Raw genomic sequence first — 27,900 nt, 5'->3', positions numbered from 1 at the left:
AACAATGGGCTAAAACTACATGCACAAAGGAAAAACCTTTTCACGGTCAGAGTAGTTCAAAAGTGGAATCAGCTGCCTAGGGAGGTGGTGAGCTCCCCTTCACTGGCAGTTTTCAAGAAGAGGCTGGATGAATACTTGTCAGAGATGCTTTATGCTGATCCTGCACTGGGCAGGGGGTTGGACTAGATGGTCTGTATGGCCCCTTCCAACTCTATGATTCTATGATTCTACCCCCAGCACAACAAACAACCCAAACTGACCAAGACGCCTGAAAGGGGTCCAAGGTGGGAGGAACTCCGCCATTTCTCAGGAGAAGCACATGATATGGCGAGTAGGGTCACATGTCAAAAACTCATAATTTGTAAGCATCCTGCAGTTGCCTACAAATTTCCTCGTGGTACATAAGTTGGTCCACCGCCCCATCCTTGTCCGCCTGCTTGATAACACCAGACTTATCCTGACCCAAGGTATTCAAAGCCTTCCACTCCTCTGCAGTAAGATAACAATCCCTATATTGTCGTGATTGTTCCAATCGTTCAGTATCTTTAAAAATCCGTTTTTCGAACACCACCATATTCGGATCATTTACAGTCAGAGTGAACGTGAACAAACTGCTGTGCAGATCTTTCAGGCGAGTCCCTGAAGAAACGTCTAAGTTTCAATTGACTTATCATTTTAAATAAGTCTATACATGTTTGAAAAGGGCCATATTTAGGGAGGGGGACATAAATCTAATCCTAAATTAAGGACAGGTTGTTCTATGGCTGTTAATGGTCTCTTTGATAGGTTGACCACTATGTCTTCCGTTTTCCTCTGTGTGGAGGATCCTCTAATGTGGTGCCCCCCCCCTCTTTTTTTGTCCTGAGAAATGTCTAATTTCTCAGAAGAAGCCTTGAGAGTAGCTTCCAAAAGGCAGAGAAGGGGAACAGCTGAGGAAACCCCCTGCAGCTCAGCTCCAAAGTGAAGGAAGGAGACAACTGCTGTCTGACGCTCCGGTCCATCCATAGGGTGCCACAGGGGGCTGCTATAAGGTCTGGACAACAAGCCCATGGCTTCCAGTCCCACTGTCACCCCCTCTGTGGTGCACACACATGAACTGGCTCACAGGGTCATACAGATCAGCAGCTGGCCCTCAGATAGTATATTCTGGAGTAAGGGTGTGCTTTGGAAGGGCAGCTGTGAGACAGAGAACTAGTTGAAGCGTTCTGCATCTGGTTCTCCTAGTTATTTCTGCCCAGCTTTCTTGACTCCTAAGGTGTATGTATGAGTCACTCCTGAACAGCCAGCAGGCCACGTCACCACTGTTTGCTTAGCAAGGTGTGATAGAACAAACCTGGTTTCTTCCTCACAGCAAAGTCAGATGGAGGGAAACCGAAGAGGATGCTCAGCAACCACTCCTGAGAGGAGGGCTCTGTCTAGGGCTGGCAGGTTCCTGGCAGGGAGAGGGGGAGGGGGCTGGCACCTACCTCGTGCCTTGTGGAGTCTTCTTTTTGAGCCATCATGCAAGCACTGGGAGCACGTACATACTTTGCACGTGTACTCCCAGTGCTTGTGCGATGATGTCACTTCTGGGAAGTGACATCATCATGCTGGTTACTGCCATGCTCCTGTGGTTTGTACAGGGCAAATCTAGCCCATTTGGGCCAAAATTGGCCTCAGTGAAGCATGGGAGTATGCCACCCTAGCTGTGGCCTTGAAGAGATGGCAGCTATGGTAGCAACAGAACCTGAAGTGTCTTGGGACGGGTGTGATGGCTAGCTTTTTAAACAAAGTTCAGGAGTAGGCTGGAGAAAGGACAGGGGGCTGTTTTGTTTCTTCAAGAAAGGTACTGAAAGTATTTCTGCTTTTTGGCTGGTGGCTGAAGGTAGGAAGTCTCTTCTATCATTATATGCTATTAGGACAATGCATTCGAATTGTAGTTACCGTCATCAGGACTGACGCTTCCACTGGAACTCTTCTTCCGACTCCTAAAATGAATCACAAACAAGGCTAACTACCTATCAAATTACCCAGCATACACCATCCTCTGAACAGAGCAAAGGGTTGCTGCCCGTCAATGCTTTAGAAGGTTGGTTCAGGCTGAGTCAGACATTACGAAGTCCACACGTAGGCACCAAGAGGACTTGCAGTCAGACATGCATCTGGAGTGCCGTGCTGGGAGCTCAGTTCTCAGGCCCCAAATGGATTTGGACCACAGCTTGCAAGCAGAAGAGGTTCTAGCTCCCTTCCACCATACTGTTTTCCCAAATCTGAAACGGCTTCCAAGAGCCAGTATTTGACCTATTGAAGAAATTTACATGTCATTACATGTAAATTTCCCGGATGAGCAACTAGCAGCTCTCTGGGGTAATTTGTGTTGGGATAACAGTGCAGAGGAGGTGGTGGGCAGGGTAAAGACCCTTCTCACATGCCGTGGGCCTGGCCTGCACCTGGAAACTGAGTTCTCAACTGGGAATTCCCACAGCATCTCTGACCAAGGCTTACGTGAGAGACAAATGGACTTTGTATTGAGCAAATTAGCTCTCAAGAGAATAACAGTTTGGACTGGATTCAGAAACATCTCGCAATACACAGTCCGGACATAGGAGGAGGATTCTAGAATGTTATTTGCTGAAGGCTCACCCTGAAGCCCACCTTCCTCATGTGCAGGGAAGCCAGCGAGTGTGCTTTGGGGGCTCTGTGTTTCTGGGCTCTACCTAGAATCAGCATTGGCTGAAAAAATGTAAATTACCCTAGAGAGAAATGAAGTGACAGTTTTTCCAAAGGCTCCTCTTTTCCATTCAGAAGAGTGCCAAACCTATTGAGGCTGATCTTGTTCAGCCCTCTTCTCTAGAATGACTCCAGTAATGGAAGGCCAAGGCAAAGAACTCTCTTCAGTAAATGGAGACTGAGGTAACTTCCATGCAGGGATGGACTTCTGTGGTTTCCCTGTTGCCGGTGCAGCTGCAGATAAAGGCCGTTTCCACACGGCTCCCGGCTGCTCGTAACAACCTGGAAGATCGCACAAAAACACGGAAGATTGCGTTTTCTCACGCGAGATTTGCGTGACATCATGTGACATCGCGCAAATCTCGCACAAGAAAACGCGATCTTCCGCGTTTTTGCGCGATCTTCCGGGTTGTTACGAGCAGCCGGGAGCCGTGTGGAAACGGCCAATGTGCAGGAGCAACAAGGCTTCCCCGTGGCCGGTTTCCCAGCAGTTTCCCTGCCCCAGTCCCCCAGAAGTAGCTGTCTCCCTCACCCTGGGGCCACCAGGGCTTTCACAATTTTTTCAAAAAAAATTATATAATAGACAAAGATAATCCTCCAGCTTTTATTTTTTTTAAAGTAAGTTTCCAGTCCCTTCCCTTCTGAAGATATTCCTTTTTCCGTATATCTCAACACGGGAAGGGGTTAGAGCTTTACTTTTTTAGAAAATGAAAGCTGAGAATTCAGGGAACCTGCTACACTTGTGGTTACAATAGTATATTGATATAATAAAATTCTAGAGCTGATTTTTTAAAAAAAGCTCCCAGTGGCAGGAGAAGGAAACGGCTGCTGCGGAGACATGATCAGGGAAAACGGCAGTGATGTGGGCCAGGAAGTTCAAACTTTCCCACCCTTGCAGCAGCCATCCAGGTTTTACTGTGATCTTTCCCAAAACTGCAGAGAAAATCAGGTTTGAGATAGATCTAAGAAAGCCAGGGGAACACCTGGAGGTGCACCAATGCAGCATGAGCCCGTGGAGAAGCGGGGGGGGGGGCGGGGAATCTGCTTCCCAAAAGCACAGAACCTGGAGCATGCAACCCATGTGGAAATGGCGCCAGGCAAAAGACTCCTATCAGGAAACTCAGTACATGGAGACTGAGTCACAAGCAGGCCCAAGGCCGAGGCCGAGGCCTTTTGTCAGCTTACGGGAGGTTCTCCTAATCACTCCACCACCTCCTTGGACCTGCCACTGGCTGGGACCAAGCCAAGCTCCTGGGCAATGGTGCAGGATATCAGTCACCTGCTGTGTCACCAATGGCTGGGAGTCAGCCAAGCCCCTACGGGGACACCTCCTCGTTGTACCCCCCCCAAGTACCCCCACTGACTGCCTGAGCAGCTTGGCTGGAGAACCAGCCCTCCGCTGCCTCTGATGCCGCGCAGAGAAGCCTCACCCACCTGACATAGTGCACAAAGGCAACCACCAGTGAGCCCAAGTAGAACGAGAAGAAACTCAGGAAGCTGAAGAGGATGGCGTTCACATAAACAGACTCTGGGGGAAGGAGAAGGGACATTCTGTAAGCCCACCGGGAGGAAACTGGGCGGCCCTTACGAGGACAGAAAGAGGCAGAGGAGCTTTTGCTCTGGCAAGAACGAACGCTCTTCCCTCAGTAGTTTCGGAGGGTAGATACAAGGAAGTACCGTATGCTAACTGATTATAGAGCGTCCCGTATTTAATGAGTTGAGGGCTAGCTTAATCATCCCTCCACTTAAAAATATGGAGCTATCTAATACGAGAGCGCAGGTGACATGGTTATTATCGGATACAAATAACTCCATTATTCTTTCTGTGGCAAAATATATATGGGCAATAATTAAACAGCAGAGAAATGCCATTAAGTCAGGTTCTTCCCATTTTAATTTCTGCTTAAGGCAATAGCTGTATGAGCACAGACAGATGGACGGATGGACAGACGGATGAAAGTTCTGTTAAATAAATAAATAACAGAGATGACTGAGAAGTGATAATAACCATCTTTAAGTACTTAGCATCATAGAATCATAGGACTGGAAGGGACCTCTAGGGTCATCTAGCCCAACCCCCTGCACAATGCAGGAAATTCACAAATACCTCCCCCCCCACACACACACACTCAGTGACCCTTACTCCATGCCCAGATGATGGCAAAACACTGGAAGGGCTGTCATGTAAAGGATGGCGCTGAGTTGTTTTCCGCTGCCTCAGAAAGTCAGACCAGAACCAACAGGTTGGAATTAAATCAAAAGACTTTTCGGCTAAACATTAGGAAGAACTTCCTGACACGTAGAGTGGTCCCTCAGTGGAACAGGCTTCCTCGGGAGGTGGTGGGCTCTCCTTCTTTGGAGGTTTTTAAGCAGAGGCTAGATGGCCATCTGACAGCAATGCTGTCTCTGTGAACCTGGGCAGATCGTGAGAGGGAGGGCAGGAAGGGTTACATCAGTGCTTAGTTCTTGGGTCCCCTTCTTACATGCCCAGGGTAAGGCCAATCGCCACTTTGTGGTCAGGAAGCAATTTTTCCCAGGCCAGTTTGGCTAGGGATCCTGGAGGTGTGTTGCCATCTTCTGGGCATGGAGCAGGGGTCACTGGGTATGTGGGAGGAGGCAGGGGAGGTAGTTGTGAATTTCCAACATTGTGAAGGGGGTTGGACTAGATGACCCTGGAGGTCCTTCCAATCCTATGATTCTATGGAACCAACACTGATCTTTCTGCCTCTGTTTTCTGCTCCTAAAGCATCCCCCAAAGCCTCATCTCCTTAGGCAAGAACAATGTGTGCTTTTATTTCTGTCCTGGCTCTGAATGAGATCAGCAGGGAGCAGATGCAGCGGATACTACACCACATAGTTCCATGCTCGGCAGCCATTTTCTACTGACTGCACGGCCTCCATACTTATGGGGACCCCCTCTCCCAAACACGTTGCTCCTCTTTATCAGGCTACTCTTGAGGCACTGGGCCAAAAACATGAACCTTGAATCGAAGGCACAACTGTCACTTCAAGGGTCTTCATCCGCTGGAGGTTCCAGGTATGGTTTGCTTTATCTGTAACAAAGAGAATGGGGGGGGGGGGAATGACTCCCTGGCTTTTGTCATCTAACAGCCTTCCAAGCAGCCACACTCTTTCCCATGCCTCCACGCAGCTTTTCTTTGGACTTTGTGAATGACCATTTTACAGAAAAAAGCAGGATATACATACATAAATAAGTCAATCAACAAATGCTTGAATTAGCTAGAGAAGATCCTTAAAGATAAAGATGTCTCTCTGGGAACCAAGATCAAGATAATCCAAACACAGTAATACATTACTATGTATGGATGTGAAAGTTGGAAGTGAAGAAAGCCGACAGGAAAAAAACTGATTCATTTGAAATGTGCTGGAGGAGAGTTTTGCGGATACCATGAACAGCCAAAAAGACAAAAAGTGGGTACTGGATCAAATCAAGCCTGAATTCTCTCTAGAAGCTAAAATGACAAAACTGAGACTATCGTACTTTAGTTACATCATGAGAAGACAAAATTATCTGGAAAAGTCAATAATGCTAGGAAAAGTGGAAAGCAGCAGGAAAAGAAGACCTAAAACGAGATGGCTGGACTCAACAAAAGATGCCACGTCCTCCAGTTTGCAGGACGTAAGCAAGTCTGTTAATGATCGGATGTTTTGGAGGTCTTTTCTTCATAGGGTCACCATGGGTTGGAGGCGACTTGACGGCACATCATACACACACAACAGCCACAGGAACTTCTGTGAAATCATTTTTCAAAGCTCAGGTGCATGCACATCATGTGTTAATTTCCAAAATTCAAACTGAGCAATGGCCTACTATTGTGCCGATAGTTGCCAGGGGAGCAGGAGCATGCCAGTGACTGCAAATACCCTACTGAGGAGGAGGGCTTCCTCTCCGTTCTTCCATACATATGTTTGTGCCTACAGTATGTGCAGCCACCATTGGTCTGGTGTATTCCACCTTCAAACACAGAAAAGAGGCCACATCCTTGGGGATGAAGCAGGAGAGCCCAAACTTCCTTGTGCTGTGATGCAACATCAATTTAGCATCCCACTGGAATTTGTGTAGCGCAGGGGAATAACACGACTATCTGGATGTAGACCTGGACTCCCTCTCTTGTTTCACATTTCCCTCTGCCCATTTTTGCATGGTAAGACCTGCATGCAGAAGTTACTGCTAACCTTTTATAAGAGCTCAGTGAATTCCAGGAGCTGAGCAACCGTCAGTTCTTATCAAGCTCCCCTACTATAAGTTTGGGTTTACATTTCTGAGAACAGTTGGATTCCATTCTTTTTCATCTGTATTTTATGGCCTGCATTCCACCTGATTTCCGTTTTATGTTCTCTGCTAGGAGCCTTGTCTCTTTATTGCTAGTTTTATTACTGATTTATGTCCTCTTTGTGGTGGTTTTAATGCCAACCTTACTACTAATGAGGTTAATGTTTTGTATTGTTTTATGATATTATCTTTGATTTGCAGTATTACAAATTTCCCTTTTTTCCCCAAACTTTGTCTGGAGTCTGGTCACTTTGTCACAGAACCCCAAAACACAGGGCAGTGCTGGACACAGCTCTCTAGTTTGGGCATTAGAATGTATCTTCTACTTCCACCCAGGACAGGGCAGAGGAGAGATTTTCTTACCTAAGCTAGGCTCTTTGTGTGATCTTTGGGTTCAGTTTGGGAGGCAGGCTCATTCACTCGTGAACATGTACTCATTATACAATGTGTACACACCACACATGGTAAGTATGGGTGTACATATCAAAAATGATCGCTTTAATTCCATATCAGAATGCTGGGAAGGGCCTGATTATCACTTTCATTAAGTAATGGAAAAGTGTTGGAAACCCGTGCTGCAAAAAAATTCAGTTTTAATTACTATCAGCTATCTTCCCATTATTTCCTATAATAATCATCCTGCTCTTTCTGAAATTAACAAAACAAGATAAAAAAGATAATTTTTGAAGGATCTGCACTGCCTCCCCCCCCCCAAGTCAGCAGGAGTGGGAAAGGAGAGAGAGGGGGGAAGCGAGTTTCAGCCGGGTCCATGGAACATCAGGCCTTTAAAGGATAAATATTGTCAATAGTGGAAGACCTGGCCTCCGGATTCAAGTAATGGCCATTTTCAGCACTTTTCTAGGATCTCTAATAAGCTTGGCCCAAACGTGTTTGCCTTTCTCAGCCCTTAATATATAATAATAATAATATTTGATTTATATACCACCCTTCAGAATGACAACACCCACTCAGAGCAGTTTACAAAGTATGTTATTATTATCCCCACAACAAAACACCCTGTGAGGTGGGTGGGGCTGAAAGAGCTCTGAGAAGCTGTGATTGACCCAAAGTCGCCCAGCTGGCTTCAAGTGGAGGAGTGGGGAATCAAACCTGGTTCTCCAGATTAGAGTCCTGCCGCTCTTAACCACTACACCAAACTGGCTCTCTTTGTGATCCACCTTACCTTGAATGGAGGAAGGCACTGAACCACCACAGGCATAATCCTCAGGTTTTATGACAAAGACAACGAAGAATTGTTCACCCAGAAAGTCCTTTTTCTGCATAAAACAGAAACAAGATTCTCCCTGAAGGCTGAGTCTTCAGAAATAACTGTGGCCATCCTGGTCAACTTACAGTGCAGTCCTATGCATACCTACCCCGAGCCTAAGCCCAACAACTAAAGGACCACATAAGTGAATCACTGAGGTCTATTGTAAATCAATCACTAACTCAGGCAGGGCTTTTCTTCAGCAGGAACGCAATGGAACAGAGTTCCGGAACCTCTTCAAAATGGTCACATGGCTGGTGGCCCCGCCCCTTGATCTCCAGACAGAGGGGAGTTGAGATTGCGAGGGCAACCCACTGAGTTCCACCATCTTTTCCCCCAGAAAAAAAGCCCTGAACTCAGGGCATCTTTTCCAGCCGCTCAAACAGGCAGTTATCCGTCCACTAATTAAATAAACATCCCTAGACAAAAATGATGTGGTCAATTATTACCCAGTCTCTAATCTGCTCTTTCTGGGCAAAGTGATTGAGAGAGAAGTAGCTGACCAACTCCAGGCCTTCTTGGAAAACTCTAGCACCCTAGACCCTTTCCAATCTGGATTCAGACCAGGGCATGGGAGAAAGGCTGCTTCCACAAACATTGGATAATGCACTTTCAATGCTCTTTAGTGGTTATTTAGAACTGGGTTTTCATGTGTAAAACAAAAAATCCACTTGCTAAAGTGCATTGAAAGAGCATTATTCAACGTGTGTGGAAATGGCCAGAGACAGCACTAGTAGTGTTAGTGGATGACCTCCGGCTAAATACAGACAAAGGCCGTGCCTCCTCCTCATTGCTCCTCCTGGATCTCTCTGCAGCCTTTGACACAGTAGCCCATGCCATCCTGTTGAGGCATCTGGAGACAGAAGTGGGCATCAAAGGATGAGCCTTGGACTGGTTTAAATTGGTTCTCATAGGACAGACCAAAAGGGTTGCTGTTGGAGATCAGCTGTCTCCAGAATCGGAGCTATCTTGCGGGGTTCCACAGGGCCACCGGGATCCATGCTATGGTAACATCAAGACTTGACTATTGTAATGCACTATACATTGGTCTCCCATCCAAATTAACTAGGAGACTCCAATTGGTGCAAAACACTGCAGTGCGACTGCTATCAGGAGGAAGCAGAAGCATGAACATCACCCCCATCCTGCACTCACTCCATTGGCTACCCATCAGCTACCGTGCTCAGTTCAAGGCATTGTTTATCACATATAAAGCTCTTCACGGCCTTTGCCCAGCATATCTACAGAACCGCCTCCCTCCCTGTGTCCCTCCACGGCAGCTTCGCTCATCTGAACAGGGTCTCCTGCAGGCGCCTCCTTGCACATGGGTGAAATCAACAGCAGCCTGTACGTAGGCTTTCTCTGTGGTGGCCCCTACCCGGTGGAACGGCCTGCCTGAGGAGGTCAGGAGAGCCCCCAGTCTTCTGGCTTTCCGTGAACAATAGAAAACCAAATTATTCAAAAAGGTTTTTGTATTGTAGGGAGGGGCCCTCAGATGCTTCGCTAATGAGTTAAGGACCATAGACTTCACCACTGTTGCCTTATGTACTACCTGTTGTCTTAAATATGTGCTCCTATGAGCTGCTTGTGCTTCATGTGGTCTAATGTCAGCCCTAGAACTGCTTATGTTCTGTTTCAGCATTTCTTCCACTCTGTATTGGATTCTTGCTAATGCTATGTCTTTGTAAAATTGTGTTTATTTACCCTATACCATTGTTTATGGAAATGACCTTGAAATGGACTGTACTAATCTCACACTCTGTAATATGCCTTGAGTTTCAGTGAGAAAGGCGGACCATAAATGACATAAAGATAAATAAACTTCAAGGGACTTGGCCTAGAATAACTCTGCAGAGGACTGCAAATCAGCTGTCTGTAAAATTCAAAGCTCCTGGAGACCGACAGTTTAACCACAGGTTGCAAAGCATCTCTGTTCGACTACTGACCTCTTTGGGGGCATTAGATCAGAAAGGGATGTTATGGAGATTGGGGCTATAAAAGGAAAGGTCATCATGATGGAACAGGTGGTAGCTAGTGGAGAGATGGAGGAGGGAGGCAGAGGAGACCACAGGTACAGAAGAGGAGAGTCAGTGCCCCAAAGGCATCGGAGAAGGAGAGGCAGGAGACGAGCCAGAAGGTTGGCTCAAGTCTTTCTCAAGGCCCCAGGGGTCTGAATGAAGAGGCAGGGGGCAGACTTCAGGCCCAGGGGACCGATGCCATAGAGAGCCGGGGGAGAGGGGTTGAAGGAAACGATGCTCTGAACTTGCGTAGCAAAAAAGCCTTGAGCAGCATATGCTGTGATGAGTTTTCACTGCAGGGGAAACGGGGTGGAGGTGGGAATGGTGTACCATGTCCCCATCCTTCCTGACAACTCCATACACAGGCATGGTGCAAATATCAGAAGGCCAGCCCTCTGCCTAGTCCAGGGGTATTATATTCTGCCTGCAGCACTCAAGGACCTGATCCCAGCAACCAAAAGGAGGGACTTTCAACTAGATAATGCCCATCCTGTGTCTAGATCCCATCTGTGTCCCCCCACCAGGCCTGATCCTAAAAAGACATTGTCTTCATCTACAACTCTACCACCCCACCCCCCAATAGTCACACTTGGGCCAAATTGTTATAAAAAGCGCACAGGTCAGAAAGGTGTGCAGGATACAAATACCAGCAGACGCCACAGCAAAAGAAATGGTTCCAAACAGCTTGTCCAAAACTCACCTGCACGGTGATGGCTGCCTGTTTCGTCATGGATTGGTAAACCCCATTAAATTCCACATTATGGTCCAGATCATAAACTGGGCACTGAAACGGGCAGAGAGGCTGGTTAGAAGGCAGACTTCCCAGAGCTCAGAGAGTTCCCATTCAATCCAATGCAGAGGGACTCCAGTCCAAGCCCACTGACTTCTGCATGCAGGATTGCACCCTTAGTCTGCCCAAAGCATTTTGGGAACAGCCACTGTACAATCACGTTGACACAGATCTGCAGCAGTTAGAATTCACTTTACAAGTAATAATTTTGCAGTCTGGATGTCTTCCCTCCTGCCAGTACTTAAATGCGGCAGTTATACATCCTCAGACTCAACTAGTTTTGGAACACCAGCACTGGCGTCTGGGTCAACCAACTTTTCAGGCCTTGGTACTGCAAACAACTCTGTACGTGCTCAGAGGAATCTGCTACAACCTAGGCAAAGTTAGACCAATATTATTGCTTTATTTGAGAGACTGTGTGCTGTGTGACAGTGTGCTCTTCCCTGTGTTTTGGATTTCGTCCTCTTTCCTATCCCTTTTGAATCAACCCACTGTTTCCCCTTTCCTATAATAAACTTTTTTATAAAGACAACTTTGGCTTCCTTAGTACAATACATTTAATAATAATAATATAATAACAACATTTGATTTATATACTGCCCCTTCAGGACAACTTAATGCCCACTCAGAGCGGTTTACAAAGTATTTCTCTGGGATATTTCTCTGAATCTCTTCCCTACATGCCAGACTGCTTGGGTGCAACATAGTTTGCTCTAAGGTATCTTCCAGGTTTTCCACCCTGTTTTTTTGTTATTTTGCTGGAAGGGCACCGTCTCAAATGGGTCAGTCTAGATGTTCTCATGAGGACTCTGAGTGGGGGCAGCCGATTACCAGGGTGCTTTCCAGGGAAACTTTGGTCTAAGGGAGTTCCCAGCAAGGAAGCCACTTTCCCCTCTTTCCTAGCCATAATAGATGTGTTTTGGTCTGGCGCCTAAAAGAAAATCAAGTAAAGTTAAGCAAGCCTCAAGGAAGTGGGCGTTCCAAAAGTGAGGGGCCACCACAAAAAATGCCCTATCTCTAGTCACCACCCACCTCACCTCTGATGGCCGGGGCACAGCAAGCAGTTTGAGAGACAGATCTTAACTGGCAGTCTGGATAGGCTAACAAATAATGATAAATAATAAAAACGTATATGGTTTTAAAAAGTAAATTGCATGTCCGTTGAAGGTTAGGGTTAGATAAGAAAGGGTAACCACAGAGTCTCTCTACACGAGATGCTTTGGCGCATGTTTGTCAAGTGTAGGGAGATGCAATGTTAGCTGGGAAGCGTTTTAAAAGACAGAGCCGCCCAAGATCGCTCCTCAGAGAGTTTGTTAATTTCATCCTCACCTCCCTGAACGCTCTGTCAATTTCTCCTCTCCAGTCTAAAACTGTGTGGGATTGCAAGCAGAGGGCAGCCAGCAATGGAAATGGGCTGTAGCTGCCTTCCAGAGCCGGGCTTGGACCTGGAGAAGTTATAATGGGCTGAAGTTTCCCTTCTGGACTTCACAGCCCCCTCACACAGCTCCAGAGTATAGCAAAGCCTTTGCACTGCCTCTGGCTCTGTCTTTTTAAACTACCCTTCCCAGCTAACATTGCATCTGAGAGCCAGTTTGGTGTAGCAGTTAAGAGCGCGGGACTCTAATCTGGAGAGCCGGGTTTGATTCCCCACTCTTCCACTTGAAGCCAGCTGATCTTGAGCTAGTCACGGCTCTCTGGAGCTCTCTCAGCCCCACGCTCCTCACAGGGTGTTTTGTTGTGAGGATAATAATGACATTCTTTGTAAACCGCTCTGAGTGGGCATTAAGTTGTCCTGAAGGGCGGAATATAAATTGTTATTATCTCCCAACACGCATTCTTCATGTGTCAGATGTCTTGTGTAGAGACTCATAGTGTCAACATCAAAAAGAGTCCAGTAGCACCTTTAAGACTAACCAATTTTATTGTAGCATAAGCTTTCGAGAATCAAGTTCTCTTCGTCAGATGCATGGTACGGAGACTGGTCAAATATAGAAGAGGAGGGAGGAGAAGAGGAGGAGGGAGAAGAGGCAATTAGGGGGGGGAGGGGGAGGGAGCAACCAAAACATTCCTTTGCTAGTATATGTAAACATCTCCTTTTGGTGTGTGGATCAGTTGGCTTCAAAGGAGTTTCCCCGTTAGTTTGTAGCAGCCAACAGTAGCTGGCAAAGAAGTGAACAGCTGACCTTCATGACTGAGGAAGAGGATGGGTCAGCTCACAAGAGTTAACCTCCCAGCCCAAGAAACATCTTACACAAGGGAGAGGAAGGAATCTATTCAACCAATCCAATTAAATAAGACAATCCAGTGCCTCAAATAATCATGGATGAAGTGCCATGCCAAGCCACCCAACATGGACCTGAAATGTAGGTTCTCTGCCCGCCCCCCGCCCCCCAAAGCTTACCACAATATCCTGGATGGAGACAACAGAACAGGGGTAGACAGCCTCAGAAACCACTTTGATTACAACAGAATCCACATCTGGAGGGAACTTGTAGAGAAAATACTATGGAAAGAGGAGAGGCTGTTTGGATTCTTCATGCATAACACTATGAAGGCATCCTTAAGAAATCAGAATGAGCCTCGTGTAATAGTGGGGTTACAAGCTCGGGGAAACTCCTGGAGATTTGGAGGTGGAGCCTGGGGGTGGCAGGGTTTGGGGAGAGAATGGGTTAGGGTGGGATATAATGCAATAGAGCCCACTCTCCGAAGCATCCATTTTTCAAGGGGAACTGATCTCTAGTCCGGAGATGAATTGCAATTCCAGGAGACCTCAAGGTCTCACCAAATGGTGGGCAACCCCATGTATCACGGAAGTCACATACAGGAGCTTTCTCAACTGAGGGTGGTCCATAGCACAGGCACAGGATGCAACAGCCTTGCTGAAGTGAAGCAAGTCTGAATCTCTGGGAACCCACAGTGCTTTAACATGTTCATTTTTATACCATCCTTCCGCCAAGAAGCTCAGCATGTTGGGCGTGATTCTGCCTTTTGCCATTTTAGCTTTAGAACCACACTGGAATGCAATTTAGGTGGAAGTGGCTGGCTCAGGGTCACACCCAGAAAGTTCACATCTGTGTGGGACATGAATCTGGGTTTTCCCTTCCAACACAATAATTTCTGAAAACTCCCTGCATGCAGACAACTAGCACATTGCAGAGAAAGCCATGCTAAACCTCCCCCCGCCACTAATACATAGGGAAGTTTTTACAAGAGACAGGAAAAGCACGGCAACCTCCACTCTTATCACCATCTGAAGTGTTACCAGGGCTTTTTTTCTGGGGAAAGAGGTGGTGGAACTCTGTGGGTTGCCCTCAGAGAAAATGGTCACATGGCTGGTGGCCCCGCCCCCTGATCTCCAGACAGATGGGAGTTGAGATTGCCCTCCGCACCACTGAGCAGCATGGAGGGCAATCTCAACTCCCCTCTGTCTGGAGATCAGGGGTCGGGGCCACCAGCCATGTGACCATTTTCAAGAGGTTCCGGAACTCCGTTCCCCCGTGTTCCTGCTGAAAAAAAGCCCTGAGCGTTACAGGCCAGAATTCTGCCACTTCATTCTGTTTGAATACACAAAGCTGCTCCTCGTCCTGCTCTCGGGAACTGTGTGCCATCAGTTCAGTGGGGTCCATAATCTGTCGGAATGATCTCGAGCACCCCGGAGGTCTTTACCGTACACACCCCACTTACCTCTAAACCAGTTTTTTTTTCTTCAAACACCTTCAGGCACTATCAGAATTAGGCCTAAAGTTAAACTAACAGGCAGTGTTTCTCAAGTGCATTTTCAAGTGATAAAATAAGCTCTGTCTAAATTATAGATGTGGCCCTTTAGTAAGTTCTATTTTATACAACGAGCTGTGCCTTTCCTATGCCTTCGTTTGCTAACATTTCCCATTTCCAGGAGATTCCAGCCTGGGCACATGAGCTGGTTAGTCTGTGTGAGTTTTAATTTTAAAACCTCTTCAGATTTACCCTAACGCTTTTGCACGTATTCATGAAGGAAAGGTCTAGCAGTGGTTGCTAGCCGTGGTGGTGACGAAAGGGAGGACATTCGGACACAGCCACCCTCCGAATCCAGTGCCAGGACGCAACACTGGGGAAGGCCCCAGCCTCCGTGCCCTCATTGGAGTAACAGGGTTGGCCGCTGGGTGAGACAGGATGCTGAACCAGATGGACCACCAGTCTGATCTAGCAGGGCTCTTCCCAAGTTCTTAACTCCATGCATTTAGCTTTCTTTTTTCCCCTCGCCAGTCCAGGCTGGCTATAGAAATGGCAAACTGGTGGTCTGAACTGACTGCCTGGCTCTCTGATTACGTAGCCATGTGCCAGGAGCTGTTTGGACGTACCTAATGCTGCACTCTTGTGATTTTGCTCATGGAAGTTGGTCCGTAGGACTGCTTGGTTCTGCACAGAGTAAAGTCTGTACTCTTCAATCTGCACAGAGTAAAGTCTGTACAGGCCAGAAATTAAAAAGCAGTCAAGTACACTGGATTTTAGGCCAATTCACAAGTTATGAGATGACAAAGGAATGACTTGCTTCCACATGGACACATGGCTGAGAGCTGCCACTGATCCCAGAGCCCAGCATATATCCCTGCCACACATGCAGTTGAACATATGGTCATCGTTACATAACGTGTGCTTTTTTAGTGCACACACAGAATGTTTTAGAATTTAACTTGTGCTGCCGCCATTCAATTGTTTAGTTCCAACCAAGATCCAAACTATAGAGGTTACCCCCCTAAACAACTATCACTAATCCACATTTATACACAAAATTTTCCAATTTTATGAAATATTATATTAACTAGTGCAGTAAAGAATAATAGAGTGCTGATGTGCTCCCAATAAATTTGTAACAATCAAAAATATTCCTCTAAATCAATCCTCTACTAATATCCAATTAATATATAAATATCACATATCCAAGAAAGACAAGAAAGACAATAAATAGTGGCCGTATAGTTCCTATGTTTAAAATGCGGCTCTGTTTCTTATTTGTTGCAGATAAGCCATTCAATTGCTGCCAGTGTGGTATAAAGGTTATAATGTCAGGCTAAGATCAGGGAGCTCCAGGTTCGAATCTCAACTCTGCCATGAAAGCTCGCTGGGTGACCTTGGATCAATCACAGACATTCAGCCAAACCTACCTCAAAGAGTTATTGTGGGGATAATATGGAGGGGAAGAGAATAATCTAAGTTGCTTTGGTTCCCCATTGGGGAGAAGGGTGTGATACAAAATAAACAAAAAAATAACATAAATAAACTAATTTGTATTCACATTTCTGTACTCATTTTCACAGGCTCAGAAAGTTTGCATTCAATGGAAAATGAAACAATCCATCTATGTTCTGGCCCAAATCCCAGCAAACATCATTTTGAGAACCAGTAAAACCTGTTTCTCAAAAGATTCCCATTAATGTGGCCAAAGAATGGATAAGTTGACACTGCAGAGGTGTCCTGTTTCCCCTTCCTGTTCGTCAGCAGGGAAAGGAATGACAAATAAATTACCTTTCCAAGTAAATGACCTTTCCATCTATTTATATTACCTTCCTCCTCTACCAAAAAGGACCAAGCCAATATTATAATGCAATACAGAAAACAACAGTATTAGCCCAAGGAAGAATGCTGAATTGTCTCCATTATACCATAAAATGGCTCACTTCCTTTTGTGAACTCCCTCCATGACAGAAGGAACCACATTTTAAATAGTCACCCCCTCCCCGCCATTCTCCCATAACCTGTCGTATTACCACAAAATAAACAGCTTCTGCATCCTAGTATATCAAGCACAAATTGGGCCTTGCTAATTTTTAAAAATCTTCAGTTGCCACAGCATTTCAAAGAGAACCCATCTCCCTACAGAACACAACGGCATTTGTTTACAAGATGAAAAAGACTTTTTCTCTCCTGCCTGTAACCATCTGCAATAGTCATTGACTCTGATTCAAAACGTTGCAGGGGTGTGAAACAGGAGGGGGGCTGTAAAGAATCCGTGGTCTGATGCAGCAACCAGGCTCCAGGGCCTCACTTCCTGTGGAAGAGAAATTCCATGTCTGCCCAGGGAACTGCAGACTGAGCTCTGCTCCGGGAAGGGCTATGCAGGCAACACAACAAGCCTTGCCAGGCAAATCAGGTGAACGAGAGAGAGCCCCCCGAGTCTGTAAAGCCCCTACCGTGGGAGTGCTTGTTTGTCCAAGTGCTCACTGTGTCTGCCTGCTAGCCTCCCACACTGCACAGTGCACAAAGCAAATGGCATCTGGCACCCGCCACTCCTCAGCTTGCGCATGTCTCTTCCACATGTGGTGGCTGAAAAGGAGACTCCATTGTGATCTGAAGTCTCTCCAACCTCCACGCACAAAAAAATTCATTATCAACCCTTTCTCTCGGCAAAGCTCTCCGCACATGTCAGAAGCCCAAAGGAAAGGAAGGTGGCAGCCACAAACAGGGAGTGTCAAGTAAGCCAAACCACATTTGGGGACTCCATATCTGGTGCCCTTCCTGGAGGAATGACATGCTTCTTGCTTACCAATAAGGCACAGCACACCTAGTGCTCCCTGTAGGATACCTATTAGCAGGGCCTCCTCTTCCAGGCAGTTAGTGGGTGTAGAGCTTAGACTAGAATTTAAGAGCCTTGACTGCTCAATTACACCTGACACTGGGACTTTCCACTGCCTTTTGCCCTTTGAAAATAACTGGGGAGGGGTCAATTCCATTAGAAGAGAAGGACTGTACAATATTTCTTTGTAGAGAGCATACTGTTGTTTTAAAAGGAGGCAGCAGAGCTAGCATGGCTAGATAGGACAGTTCCTGTATCCTGCCCTTTTCCACTCTGTTTCTGTTCATCCGGAATGTTACTCTGAAGAGTTCCTTCCTTCCATCTAACCCCTTTTCTTCTTGCTTCTGTCTTTAACCACCATGAGGGCAAGACATTCTCTCTGCAATCTCTAGCCATCCCAGCTCAGATAGCTAGATAGAACATTTTACTCTACCTTCCTTATTCAGTAGGGAATTTTTCTACTATCAAGAATTTCCATTTCCCTCCTTTAAAATCACCTCAATTTCCTGCATTCTCAGTTTCTTCTTGTAATGTTGTAGAACTTGGTCTCTTACAGTTTTTTTTTAACAAAGTGCATTATAATATTTTGGTAGCTTATTCTGCGTTGCATACCTGTTGGAGACTCTGTATACTTTATTCAATTCTAAGTCAACTCTTGGAATGTCCAATTGGAAAAATTCTGCCAAGGCCTCTACCACCCTATGTCGAATATCTTCATCTTGTTTCTCCCTAACACCTCGTAGTCTCAGAGCATATTCTTTCTCTCTTAATTCCAATAAGGCTAAATTGTCTTGATGTTTCTCTATCTTTCTATCAAACACTGTTCTTCTGCTATCCAGGGTCTCGATCGTTCAACCTCTTTACATCCTCAGAGGTTTTTTTAACAGCACCTTCAATATTTTTGATTTATTCAGTTAAATCTTACTAAAAACAACATGCATTATGTGAACTTAATTCCTTTATTCCTAACCTAGCTTCCCCTGTCCACAGTGCAAACTAAGCTAACAGCTTTGCCAACAAATTCTTTTGGAGGCTCTGGTGGGAGTGGGGTTGAAGGATTTCCCTGTGCCATTTTGGGATCTAAAATTTCCTCTGGGAACTACGAAAATTATGCATGGAGGGAGCCCTTTGATGTGTAAGTTTTAAAGGAAATAACACCTGGAGCTCTGGAAACAGAACTCTTGGTGTCACCTGTGGATCCGCCCTGAGCCATGTAGATTGGTGTGACCTTGGACTAGCCACTCTCTCAGCCTAGCCCACCTTACAGGGTTGTTGTGAGCCTACATCTCCACCAAAATGCAATTCCCAGAAATCTTTATGGGTGCTTCTCCCTATATGAACTCTCAGAATATCTCAGAAGGAGGCTCTGCTTTGGCCAACATCTATGTTCTATGGACCTCCTGTGATTCCTAAAACCAACACCTGTTCAAATTATTTCCAAAGCCCACAACAAGCATCACCTGAGAGCTCCAGATACATCCTAGCTATGCTGTGACAGGTTGGTGGCACCAGCTCATATCCATTCAGCCATATTTGCAGCTGACTTCTGGCCTATGGAGCATTCCTCCAATGAAAGCGGTTCAGAGCTGCTTCTATTGGCAGAAGGCTGCTTAGGTAGGAGGACAGCTTCTGATGTGGCCGAGCAGAGTGGCAGACTACGAGTCTATCCCAAACCTTGTGCCACACACATCAGCCTCCTACAAAGAGTCTGAGTATGATCCTACTTCTTAGGACTCTCACGAAACTCATTTGCTCCTGGAAAGAGCTATGCAACTGATTTCCCAGAGGGCCATTGCTTACCTGGGGCTCAGAAGGGCTGGCCTTGAACTTGAAAGGAGAGTTTGTCCTGAAAAGAGAGGAAGAAAAAGAAAGACACGCTGAATGAAGCAGCTTTTTTCAAGTCCTTTCAGATTTCAGTGGTGCTCTTCAAGTATCCAGGACTGGCTGAATCTTGTCAGATTTTCTGATTCTAATATGTGATGTGAGCCTAGGAGTGGTAGAGATGTGGCAGGTGTCAAAGCGCAACTGAAGAGAAGCAGTGTGGCAAAAGCACCTCCTGCCTGAATCAGAGGCCCTGGTCTCAGAACAATGGTTGCCCCCTGTGGGAGACACAGAACTTGGGGTCTCTTCACATAAGGAGAAGGTCAGGCAGTGTGAGGGAGGGAATTGGCCCCTACAAAACATGAAAGCATACCTGCTGCTAGGTGCCATGATGTCACTTGAGGAAGTGATGTTGTTGCACCTGCTGGGACCACATCCGCTGTGCGCTTGCCTGGAAGGTTCCTTGCCTCCCAGGCCCATTCCCTGTGCCTTTTCCCCCTACCGGCCAGGTAAATGGTGGCAGGGGGCAAAGGCTGGAAGCAGGGGATCCCCTGTCCCCACCAGGGGACTAGCAGCCCTAGTCTGAGGCCATGAAATGTGACAGCCACAGGAGGCAATATTGGGCTCAATGTGCTGCTGTGGCAGACCTCTTATTGCTGAGGAAATTATTTTTCACAGGGACAAATAATAAGGGGCTAAGGCCCAGAGATAAGTGAGAAGACTTCTTTTGCTAATATATACTACCCACAAAAATCTGTATTCACAGGGGAGGGGCTGTGGTGTTTGTAATGAAGATGTAAAGGTGCTGGGAAGGGATCCCTCACCTGTGAAAAGCTCTAGGATTATGCCACTGTTGCCTGACTTGGAAAACAATCCTACTCACAGCCTGTTTCTATGTGTATTATTTATCTACTTTATTTGCAGCCCGTCTTTCTCAATGAGACTCAAGGCACACAATGAGACTTTTAATAAGCAATGCAATGGGACTAGGATTACAAAAGTTTGAAATAGAGAAAAAATTCTTCAATATATATCTTCTTAAACAGTGCAGAAAGCTGTATTACAAAGCAATGCAGAAAGAGTGGGATAATACATTCTGCCCACAGATAATATTTAGCATACAGTGATAAAGTCCACAGTCATGTTCCCCTTATGAAAGCACCTTTCTGAACCAATCAGTTATAGTATGGCCCATTTAACTATACAGAAAATCTTTCCTGAACAATTCTGCTTTACAGCTTGCAGAATGACAGAAGCAGGGGAGCCTTCCTGACTTCTTCAGGCAGCCCATTCTACAAGGTGGGGCCACAACAGAAAATGCATCTATATGGGTAGTTGTTGATCTTATCCATCTGCAGGGATAAGATCAAAAGGCCTTAAGTTAGTGATTTAGTTCTGTCAGTCCTTGGCAAGTAAATCCCCAAGTTCTCCACATCAATCACACAGGTGTTTTGGTTGAAGTAACTTTTATTAGAGATCTATCAGGTTCAAGGTGCTCAGACAGTGGACTTGGCAGAAGTGGTGTGTTGAGGGAAAGCATGGTTAGTTATAGGTTAAAGTCCTGCCCCATGTTAGTAGCCCGTTGGGATTCTGGCACGAATGCCAGAGACAAAAAGTATCAGACTTTAGACTACGATAGGCAACAACAGCAAGTAGGGAATGAAATCATCCCCTGTTCTCAGGGAAGATACAATTCAGACTAGCTGCACCTGGCCGCAAGGCCATTGGCTACAGAAGTGAAAATGTTTAACTTCAAAGGGGAGATAACACACTGAACTTCCAAATGACAGGCACTGGCAGTTATTCAGAACTCTCGATAGGGTCAGAGGATGAATAGGTTGCCCATAACATACCCATGGCAGGTACTGTAGGCAGGCATACATGACAAGTTCTGTGTTCAATTTCTGATCCATTTAAATAGTTTTTACAATTCTGACTTGCATATTGAGTGTGTCACTTGTCATTAATTTAATGACTTCTGTATTATCTTGTCCAAAAGTGGGTACGTTCATAACTAGGACATGCATCTGATGAAGAGAGCTGTGGCTCTCGAAAGCTTATGCTAAAATAAAGTTGGTTAGTCTTAAAGGTGCTACTGGATTCTTTGCTATATAACTAGGACTGGACACCAAGAATTGCTTGATTTCAAGTGTAGAACTGCAGTAGAGTTTTCTGAGAAGTGAAGCAATTTGTCCTCTTCCAGAACCCCTTCAAGACTTTAGCTTCCAAATTACCCCAAAACAAAATTTGGTTGCATCAAGAAGAGTGCTCCTTTGCCCCCCCCCCCAACAAATATTTTCTGGCGACGGGCCTGGATCTCCCTCTCGCCCCACATCTTTCTCCTTTGTAAAGAAGAAGCTATCCATTTACTTCATACATTCTTAAAGCTATCAATTTACTTCAGCTAAGCCCTAAAACTTATCAACTAAAAAACAAGAGAAAGCAAATGACAGTCAAAATTGGAAGGTGGCCCAGAGGCCCTTGATGCCGTCCCCTAAATTTCCCTTGCAAACATCTGTCCCTGGCTGGCAGGCTGTTCGGTCTCCAAAAGATCTGACTGTGGAGATAAGGTTTCTCTACCAGAACATCTTGTATGACCTTCCCATATCTGAAAGCCTGCCCTTCTAGCACAGTAATTATATGCAACTAACAACAGTCTTGACCTATGCAAAAATGATAACCGCCACTAACACCTGCAGGCACGAAATGTTGACTACTCACCCAAGTTCGAAGCTCTTCAGCCTGGTAACTTCAAGTGAATAGTGGGCACCATAAGGGGCCATGGACGCCACATCTACATATATGACCTGCTCTGTAGGTTCGCTCTCAGGCACAGGTTCAGATGGACAGAGGGTACGGCTCACTTCCTGGTAGTTGTAACTTCTTTGGTAACTGCAGACACAAAACCAGAACCACACCTATTGATCTTCACATATATCAAAGACAGTTGTGCTAAGAATTCCATGAGGACAGGAGAAATTACTAAGCTTGTAACCCAGACCGTGGGTTTCTCTTCTGCGACAGGTGTGAAAACTAGCATAAATCAGCAAAACTAAGGAAGTTATCTTGCAACAAATTACTGCTCTTGTAAATGGTCACCATTCTTAGCCTGAACATTCAAGTATTGCACTTGCCTTTGTCCCTGTGTGTGCTGGGTTTGTATTAGACTGTATACACATACGTCTGCCAGGTGAGGACAACATTTCACGTATCTAACGAGGTGGGCTTTCCTTCACAAAACCCAGTGTGACAGTAAGCCAGTTCATTGTTTCAGATGTCACAAGAGTTTGTAATTCAAGCCTAGAGACACTGGTGTTTCCCTCCCAGGAACAGGCTTGTGCTGTTTCCCTGTCATTGCCGTGGTTGTTAATAAAGTGCACCAGCAATGGGGTTTCTATACAGCAAATTTCTGTTTTTTTTTTAAAAACTGGACCTTGAATAGCATTATATCCAGGGCTTTTTTTCTGGAAAAAGAGGTGGTGGAACTCAGTGGGTTGCCCACAGAGAAAATGGTCACATGGTGGTGGCTCCGCCCCCTGATCTCCAGATAGAGGGGAGTTTAGATTGCCCTCCGCGCCGCTCGGCAGTGTGGAGGGCAATCTAAACTCCCCTCTGTCTGGAGATCAGGGGGCGGGGCCACCAGCCATGTGACCATTTTCAAGAGGTTCCAGAACTCCGTTCCACCGCATTCCCGCTGAAAAAAAGCCCTGATTATATCAATATACCAAAATATGTATCAGGTTCTCTGAATTACCAGCTTTCATTTTTTTAAAAAAAGTCCCTAGCCCCTTTTGTTGTAGAGATGAGCTTTTTTCCTTCCATCTCTGCAATGAAAGGGGCTAGAGACTTACTTTTTTAAAAATGACAGTTGGGAATTTAGAACCCTGATACACATACTGGTTATAATGGTATATTGATATAACACCATTGAATCACTGTTTTTTAAAAAAGAAAAAAGCCCCAGTAACACAGAGAAGAAACAGTTATTGCGGGGAAACTCTGCTGTGACAGCGGGACCAGGAAAATCTGAACTCTTCCACCCAAAGGGCAGCCACCCAGGTTTTGCAGCAATATTTCCCAAAACTGAGCAAAGCAGGTTTGGGAAAGATTTTGGCAGGGGGGATGGGGAAAATCCAGGAAGTGCCTGATTGTGCCAAGATGCTGTGGGGAAGCAGAGAAAAAAACCTTGCTTTTAGGATATATATGAAGGAATAATTTAACTTCTGAATACAGATATGTATTTGAGAACTCTGAGCACTTTGCACTTTAGGTATGAATATTTAAGAAAAATATAAAAAATAATATACTTATTATTGTTGACTATTTCCTATTGATATTTTTAATAGACTTTGTATGGCATTATTTTCATAGCCCGGTGGGGTTAGTTCCGTTGGTTGGCATTTTGGTCCTTAGGGCTGCCTCTCTCTTTGTTTTCCAAATCACAATTCTGCCATGAATTTGCAGAGTGGCCTGTGGCACTCCACTTCCTCCTGCCCTCCCAACTGTAATGCAGTGAAAACAATGCAGACCTGCCTTGAAGGGTGGTTGAAAAGATTCTATCAATGTGACGTACATGAAGTGCTTTGAATGTTAGAAAGAGCTGCCCATTTGAGGTGGTCTTCAATAATTGATACTTTTAATTATTCTGTCATTTTATGATGCTCAGATCAGGCCTATAAGCTCCCTTTCCTAGACGCAGCTTGCAGACATGAAGCCCAGCACTGGCCAGTTACATCCATCACAACCACAGATAAGGGTCTTTGAGCCCCACACCCACCTTTCAGTTGTATTTGTTTCCTGGCTCTGCCATCCCTGTAGGATTGCCAGATCCCTATACCTTCTTGGCGGAGGGGAGGAGGTTGGCACTTACCCTGTGCCTTGCACCTGCTTTTTTCATGCGTGCACAAAGAGCATGTGTGCTCACAGTGCTTGCATAATCATGTCACTTCCTGAAGTGACGGCATCATGCCAGCCACGGGTGTGCTCCTGCGCTTTGTGTGCGCACTTTCCAGGGTTGCCTATCAGGGGCAAGCGATCTCCGGGGAGGTTTGCCACCTCCAGCTGCAATGAGATAAATCCCTGGGAGACTGCCTGCCACCAGCGGGCAACTGGGAAGCCTCCCCGCCCCCGGCTTCAGAGCAATGGCAATGAAACCACCATTAGTTAAGACAAACCAGGATTTGAGCAATCATCTGCAAGCCAAACCCTTATTTCACAAAATAACCTTGGTTATAATAAATCATGATGTCAGTTAAGTCTGAACTGAGTCTCTGTCCTCTTTTCCCCTAGCCCCAGTTAGTGTTGTGTGTGTTATGTACCGTCAAAATGCTTCTAACTTACGGTGACCCATATGAATGAAAGACCTCCAAAATGTCCTATCGTTAACAGCCCTGCTCCGATCTTGCAAACTAGAGGGCGTGGCCTCCGTTAGTGAGTCACAGTTAGAGTTACAGTCACGTTATCAGACTAGTCGCGGTCTTGCATGTGCTTCATCTGGATTACCATGCATGGGTTGTCATCAGATGACAATACAAAAAACTGAAAAAAGTAAAAATGTTATGCTGTCCTAAGTAAGACGGATTAAAAGAATTGCCTATTCTAAGGTTATTTCTAGGGAAGGAGGGCTATGATGCAGTTTTGTACCAGCTGAAGATACCAAATCTGGGACATTCTTACCACCACAGCGCCAAATCTCTCAAGGTGGGCAGCAGCAACCTGTGAGGCTTGACAAATGCAAACATTGTTACTTACAGGCCTCGAAAAATAAGAGGAACCTGCCAGGATAGCACCCCCTTCTGCTGCCGAACTACAAATAAGACTGGATACTGAAGATCCTCCGAGTCACTCCGTACGTTCACCCGGACTGCATCCACCTGTGGAGACAGAACAGAGAGGGATAAAGGTATTCACTCACGGCAAACATCATCCTATCTCATTCAAAACATGGTAGGCTGTCATGGAGGTTTTTTCCATTCTGCTGCTGCTGCTGCCCTTCACAATGCTATCCACAATGACAAGGCAACCACACCAAAACATCTGCCTGTGGAGAAATGCTTTTATTTGTAGGTTTAGACTGTGTCAAAACTTTCACTCCCAGTTTAAAAGGTACCTCTTAGCTGAGAACAAGCAGGAGCGGGGAGGGAAAGCTGGACACTTTCTAAGCTGCACCCAGCCTTGGGCTTTAGTCACGCAGATGTGGCCAGAAGTCCTTCTGATAGAAGCTGACCCTCCCGGTGTGTGTATTGGGGGGGACGGAGACTTGGAGGACTAAAATGCCAGAAAGGTTTGACCTGTGCAGGGGATGGGGAAAGGAAGAGAATAAAACCTCCTGGCACAGGAAGGAGGGTCTCTTTGGCCGACTTGAGCTGAAGGAGCTGAGAGCTGACCTGTTATAGGTGTTGGGCAGCCAGCCACTGACCATGTGGAGGCTGGAGGCCTGAACCACGAGGACATCTCAGTATGCCAGAGCTTTCTCAGACAGAGAGCCTGCCTAAACAGAAGATCGAAATTAGGCATAGGGTTGCCAGGTCCCCTTCTCCTCTTGATGGGAGCGGGGGGATACCTGGCACTTACCTTATGAAACTTCCCCAGCACGCACTCCTGGCGCAGTGTGATGACATCACTCCTGGAAGTGATGTCATCGTGCAGGCTCCGAGAATGCTCCTGTGCTTCGCACCAGGCTGATAAGGCCTGTTTGGGGCCCAAAGTGGCCCATCACAAAGCAAAGGAGCACTCCTGGGGCCCGTGCAATGACATCAGTCCCGGGAGTGACGTCGTTGTGCCACGCCAGGAGCACACCCTGGAGGCCCATTCCCTCACCTTTTCTCCCCAATGGCCAGGGGAGTGGGGGTGGGGGGTGGTGACTGGGGGCGGGGGATCCCCCACCCCTACCGGGGGACCGGCAACCCTAGTTAGGCATGTACAAAGGGAGGGACAGAGGAACTGTATTATTACTCATTTCTTTGAGTTCCCTTGCTTGCTTTGGTGCTGTGCTCAAAAGTGTGTGAACATTTCCCCCGCTTTTCATTAATAAATGCTTTTAAAACTCTTAAATGCCAGTAGCTGTTTTCTGTACTACACAGACTCCCATTGCTCAACCACGCTACCTAAAACCGATGCCACAGGAAGGTCGTGGTCTGTTGGCAATTGGCTAATCCCCCAGTGGTGCACAGGTGTAGTAAACCATCCCTCCAGAAACCTTGTGCTGAGTAGCAGGAAAAAGAGGGCACGAGGCAGGGCTCAGAGTAGCAAGCCTGCCCAGGGGGGAATGGGGTCTCTGGACCCCAGAGGCAATTCCCACAAAGGCAAAGTGATGGCATAGGGTGAACAGAGCAAAAGCTCTGAGGGTTGTGGGGGCACCATGTGGGTGGCGCGTGCCAGGAGGAGACTTGAACTGCCACTGGTAAACCCCAGACACCCCAGTGGACAAGAAGGGGCAGTGCTCATGGATCAGTGATGCTGTTCTGCCACACTACCCTGTAAACTTTCTAGAATAGAGGTTGGATCCCATAGAGCTGTTCCACCAGGGTAGCCTGCGAAAGGCTCCTTCCACTGGAGGTGTTGGAAGTGAAAGACGGCACAATGGCTCTTTGTACCAAGCACACAAGTCCTCCAAAGGGGGCAGGTGGTACTAATCAGGTAGATAGGCCAGTTTCGTCTGTATCTTGTCTGCTCTGCTGCGGTCTCTGTTTATTCAGTGCTAGCTAAACATCCTTCCTTCCAGCTAACCCCCTCCTCTTCCTGCTTCGTCTAACCCCCGTGAGATCAAGACGTGCTTGCAGCATCTCTCCCCATCCAAGCTCCCAGAAATTGCCAGAACATTTGCACTTCCTTTCCTAACATAGTAGAGCAGTCTTTAACAATAAAGGGCATCAATTTCTTTTCTAAAGCAACCAGCCTTTGGAGGACTCTACTCCTGCCATCAGCACTCTCATATTGCTGCGCAAATCAGCTCCGACGCTAACAGGGGCCAAGTGCCTCTACTGACAGAACAAACCCAAATGGTCCATCCCCAAAGCGGTTAGAGGAGAATTTGTGCTACTCAATGCATGGCTGTATTCCAGGGACCCTCAATTTGGTGCCCATGGGTGCCCACCCACACCATTCCTGGAGCCTACCAAATATGTTTCGAACATGGGTGGGACTTTTGCCCAGTAGAACTTCTGAATGGCCATCAGAGATCTGATTGGCTGTGCAGATTTTTAAAAATATTGCTTCAATGGCAGATGCTACAATAGCACAAGGATTCACTGCATGACTGAAAGGAAGCTGTGTGAGTGTGAGAAAATGATTTTTAAACAACATGTTTGTTTTAAAAGGAATCCTGGTAAACAGCTTCTGGCTGAAATGCTGGAAAGTTAATATTCGAGTTACGCCTACTCTTTGATATTGGCTGGTTGGCTCCATCTCCTGCGGCAGCCATTTTGTAGCTGCGCTCCCCCGCCAGGG

General features: G+C 46.3%; 1 protein-coding gene across 3 annotated transcripts in view; it reads right to left on the bottom strand.

Annotated features, from left to right (window-relative positions):
- SIDT1 (SID1 transmembrane family member 1) overlaps positions 1 to 27,900 on the bottom strand; it is a 98,341-nt gene that overhangs the window by 30,493 nt on the left and 39,948 nt on the right. For 2 of the 3 annotated variants that reach the window (XM_055002532.1, XM_055002534.1), the window contains exons 1-8: positions 22,174 to 22,324; positions 19,432 to 19,477; positions 13,480 to 13,581; positions 10,989 to 11,072; positions 8,187 to 8,280; positions 5,691 to 5,762; positions 4,144 to 4,237; positions 1,924 to 1,967 (exon numbers count right to left, since the gene is read on the bottom strand). In XM_055002532.1, coding sequence (XP_054858507.1) covers positions 1,924 to 1,967; positions 4,144 to 4,237; positions 5,691 to 5,762; positions 8,187 to 8,280; positions 10,989 to 11,072; positions 13,480 to 13,581; positions 19,432 to 19,477; positions 22,174 to 22,235 — 598 coding nt within the window. In that variant the 5' untranslated portion in view covers positions 22,236 to 22,324. Of the gene's footprint in view, positions 1 to 1,923; positions 1,968 to 4,143; positions 4,238 to 5,690; positions 5,763 to 8,186; positions 8,281 to 10,988; positions 11,073 to 13,479; positions 13,582 to 19,431; positions 19,478 to 22,173; positions 22,345 to 25,203; positions 25,326 to 27,900 lie in introns of those variants that run through there. The other variant, XM_055002533.1, reaches the window with a different exon arrangement.

The sequence above is a fragment of the Eublepharis macularius genome, chromosome 18 (genome assembly GCF_028583425.1).
Source record: "Eublepharis macularius isolate TG4126 chromosome 18, MPM_Emac_v1.0, whole genome shotgun sequence".
In the NCBI taxonomy this organism is placed as follows: Eukaryota; Metazoa; Chordata; class Lepidosauria; order Squamata; family Eublepharidae; genus Eublepharis; species Eublepharis macularius.
This window is presented reverse-complemented; position numbering and strand designations above follow the sequence as displayed.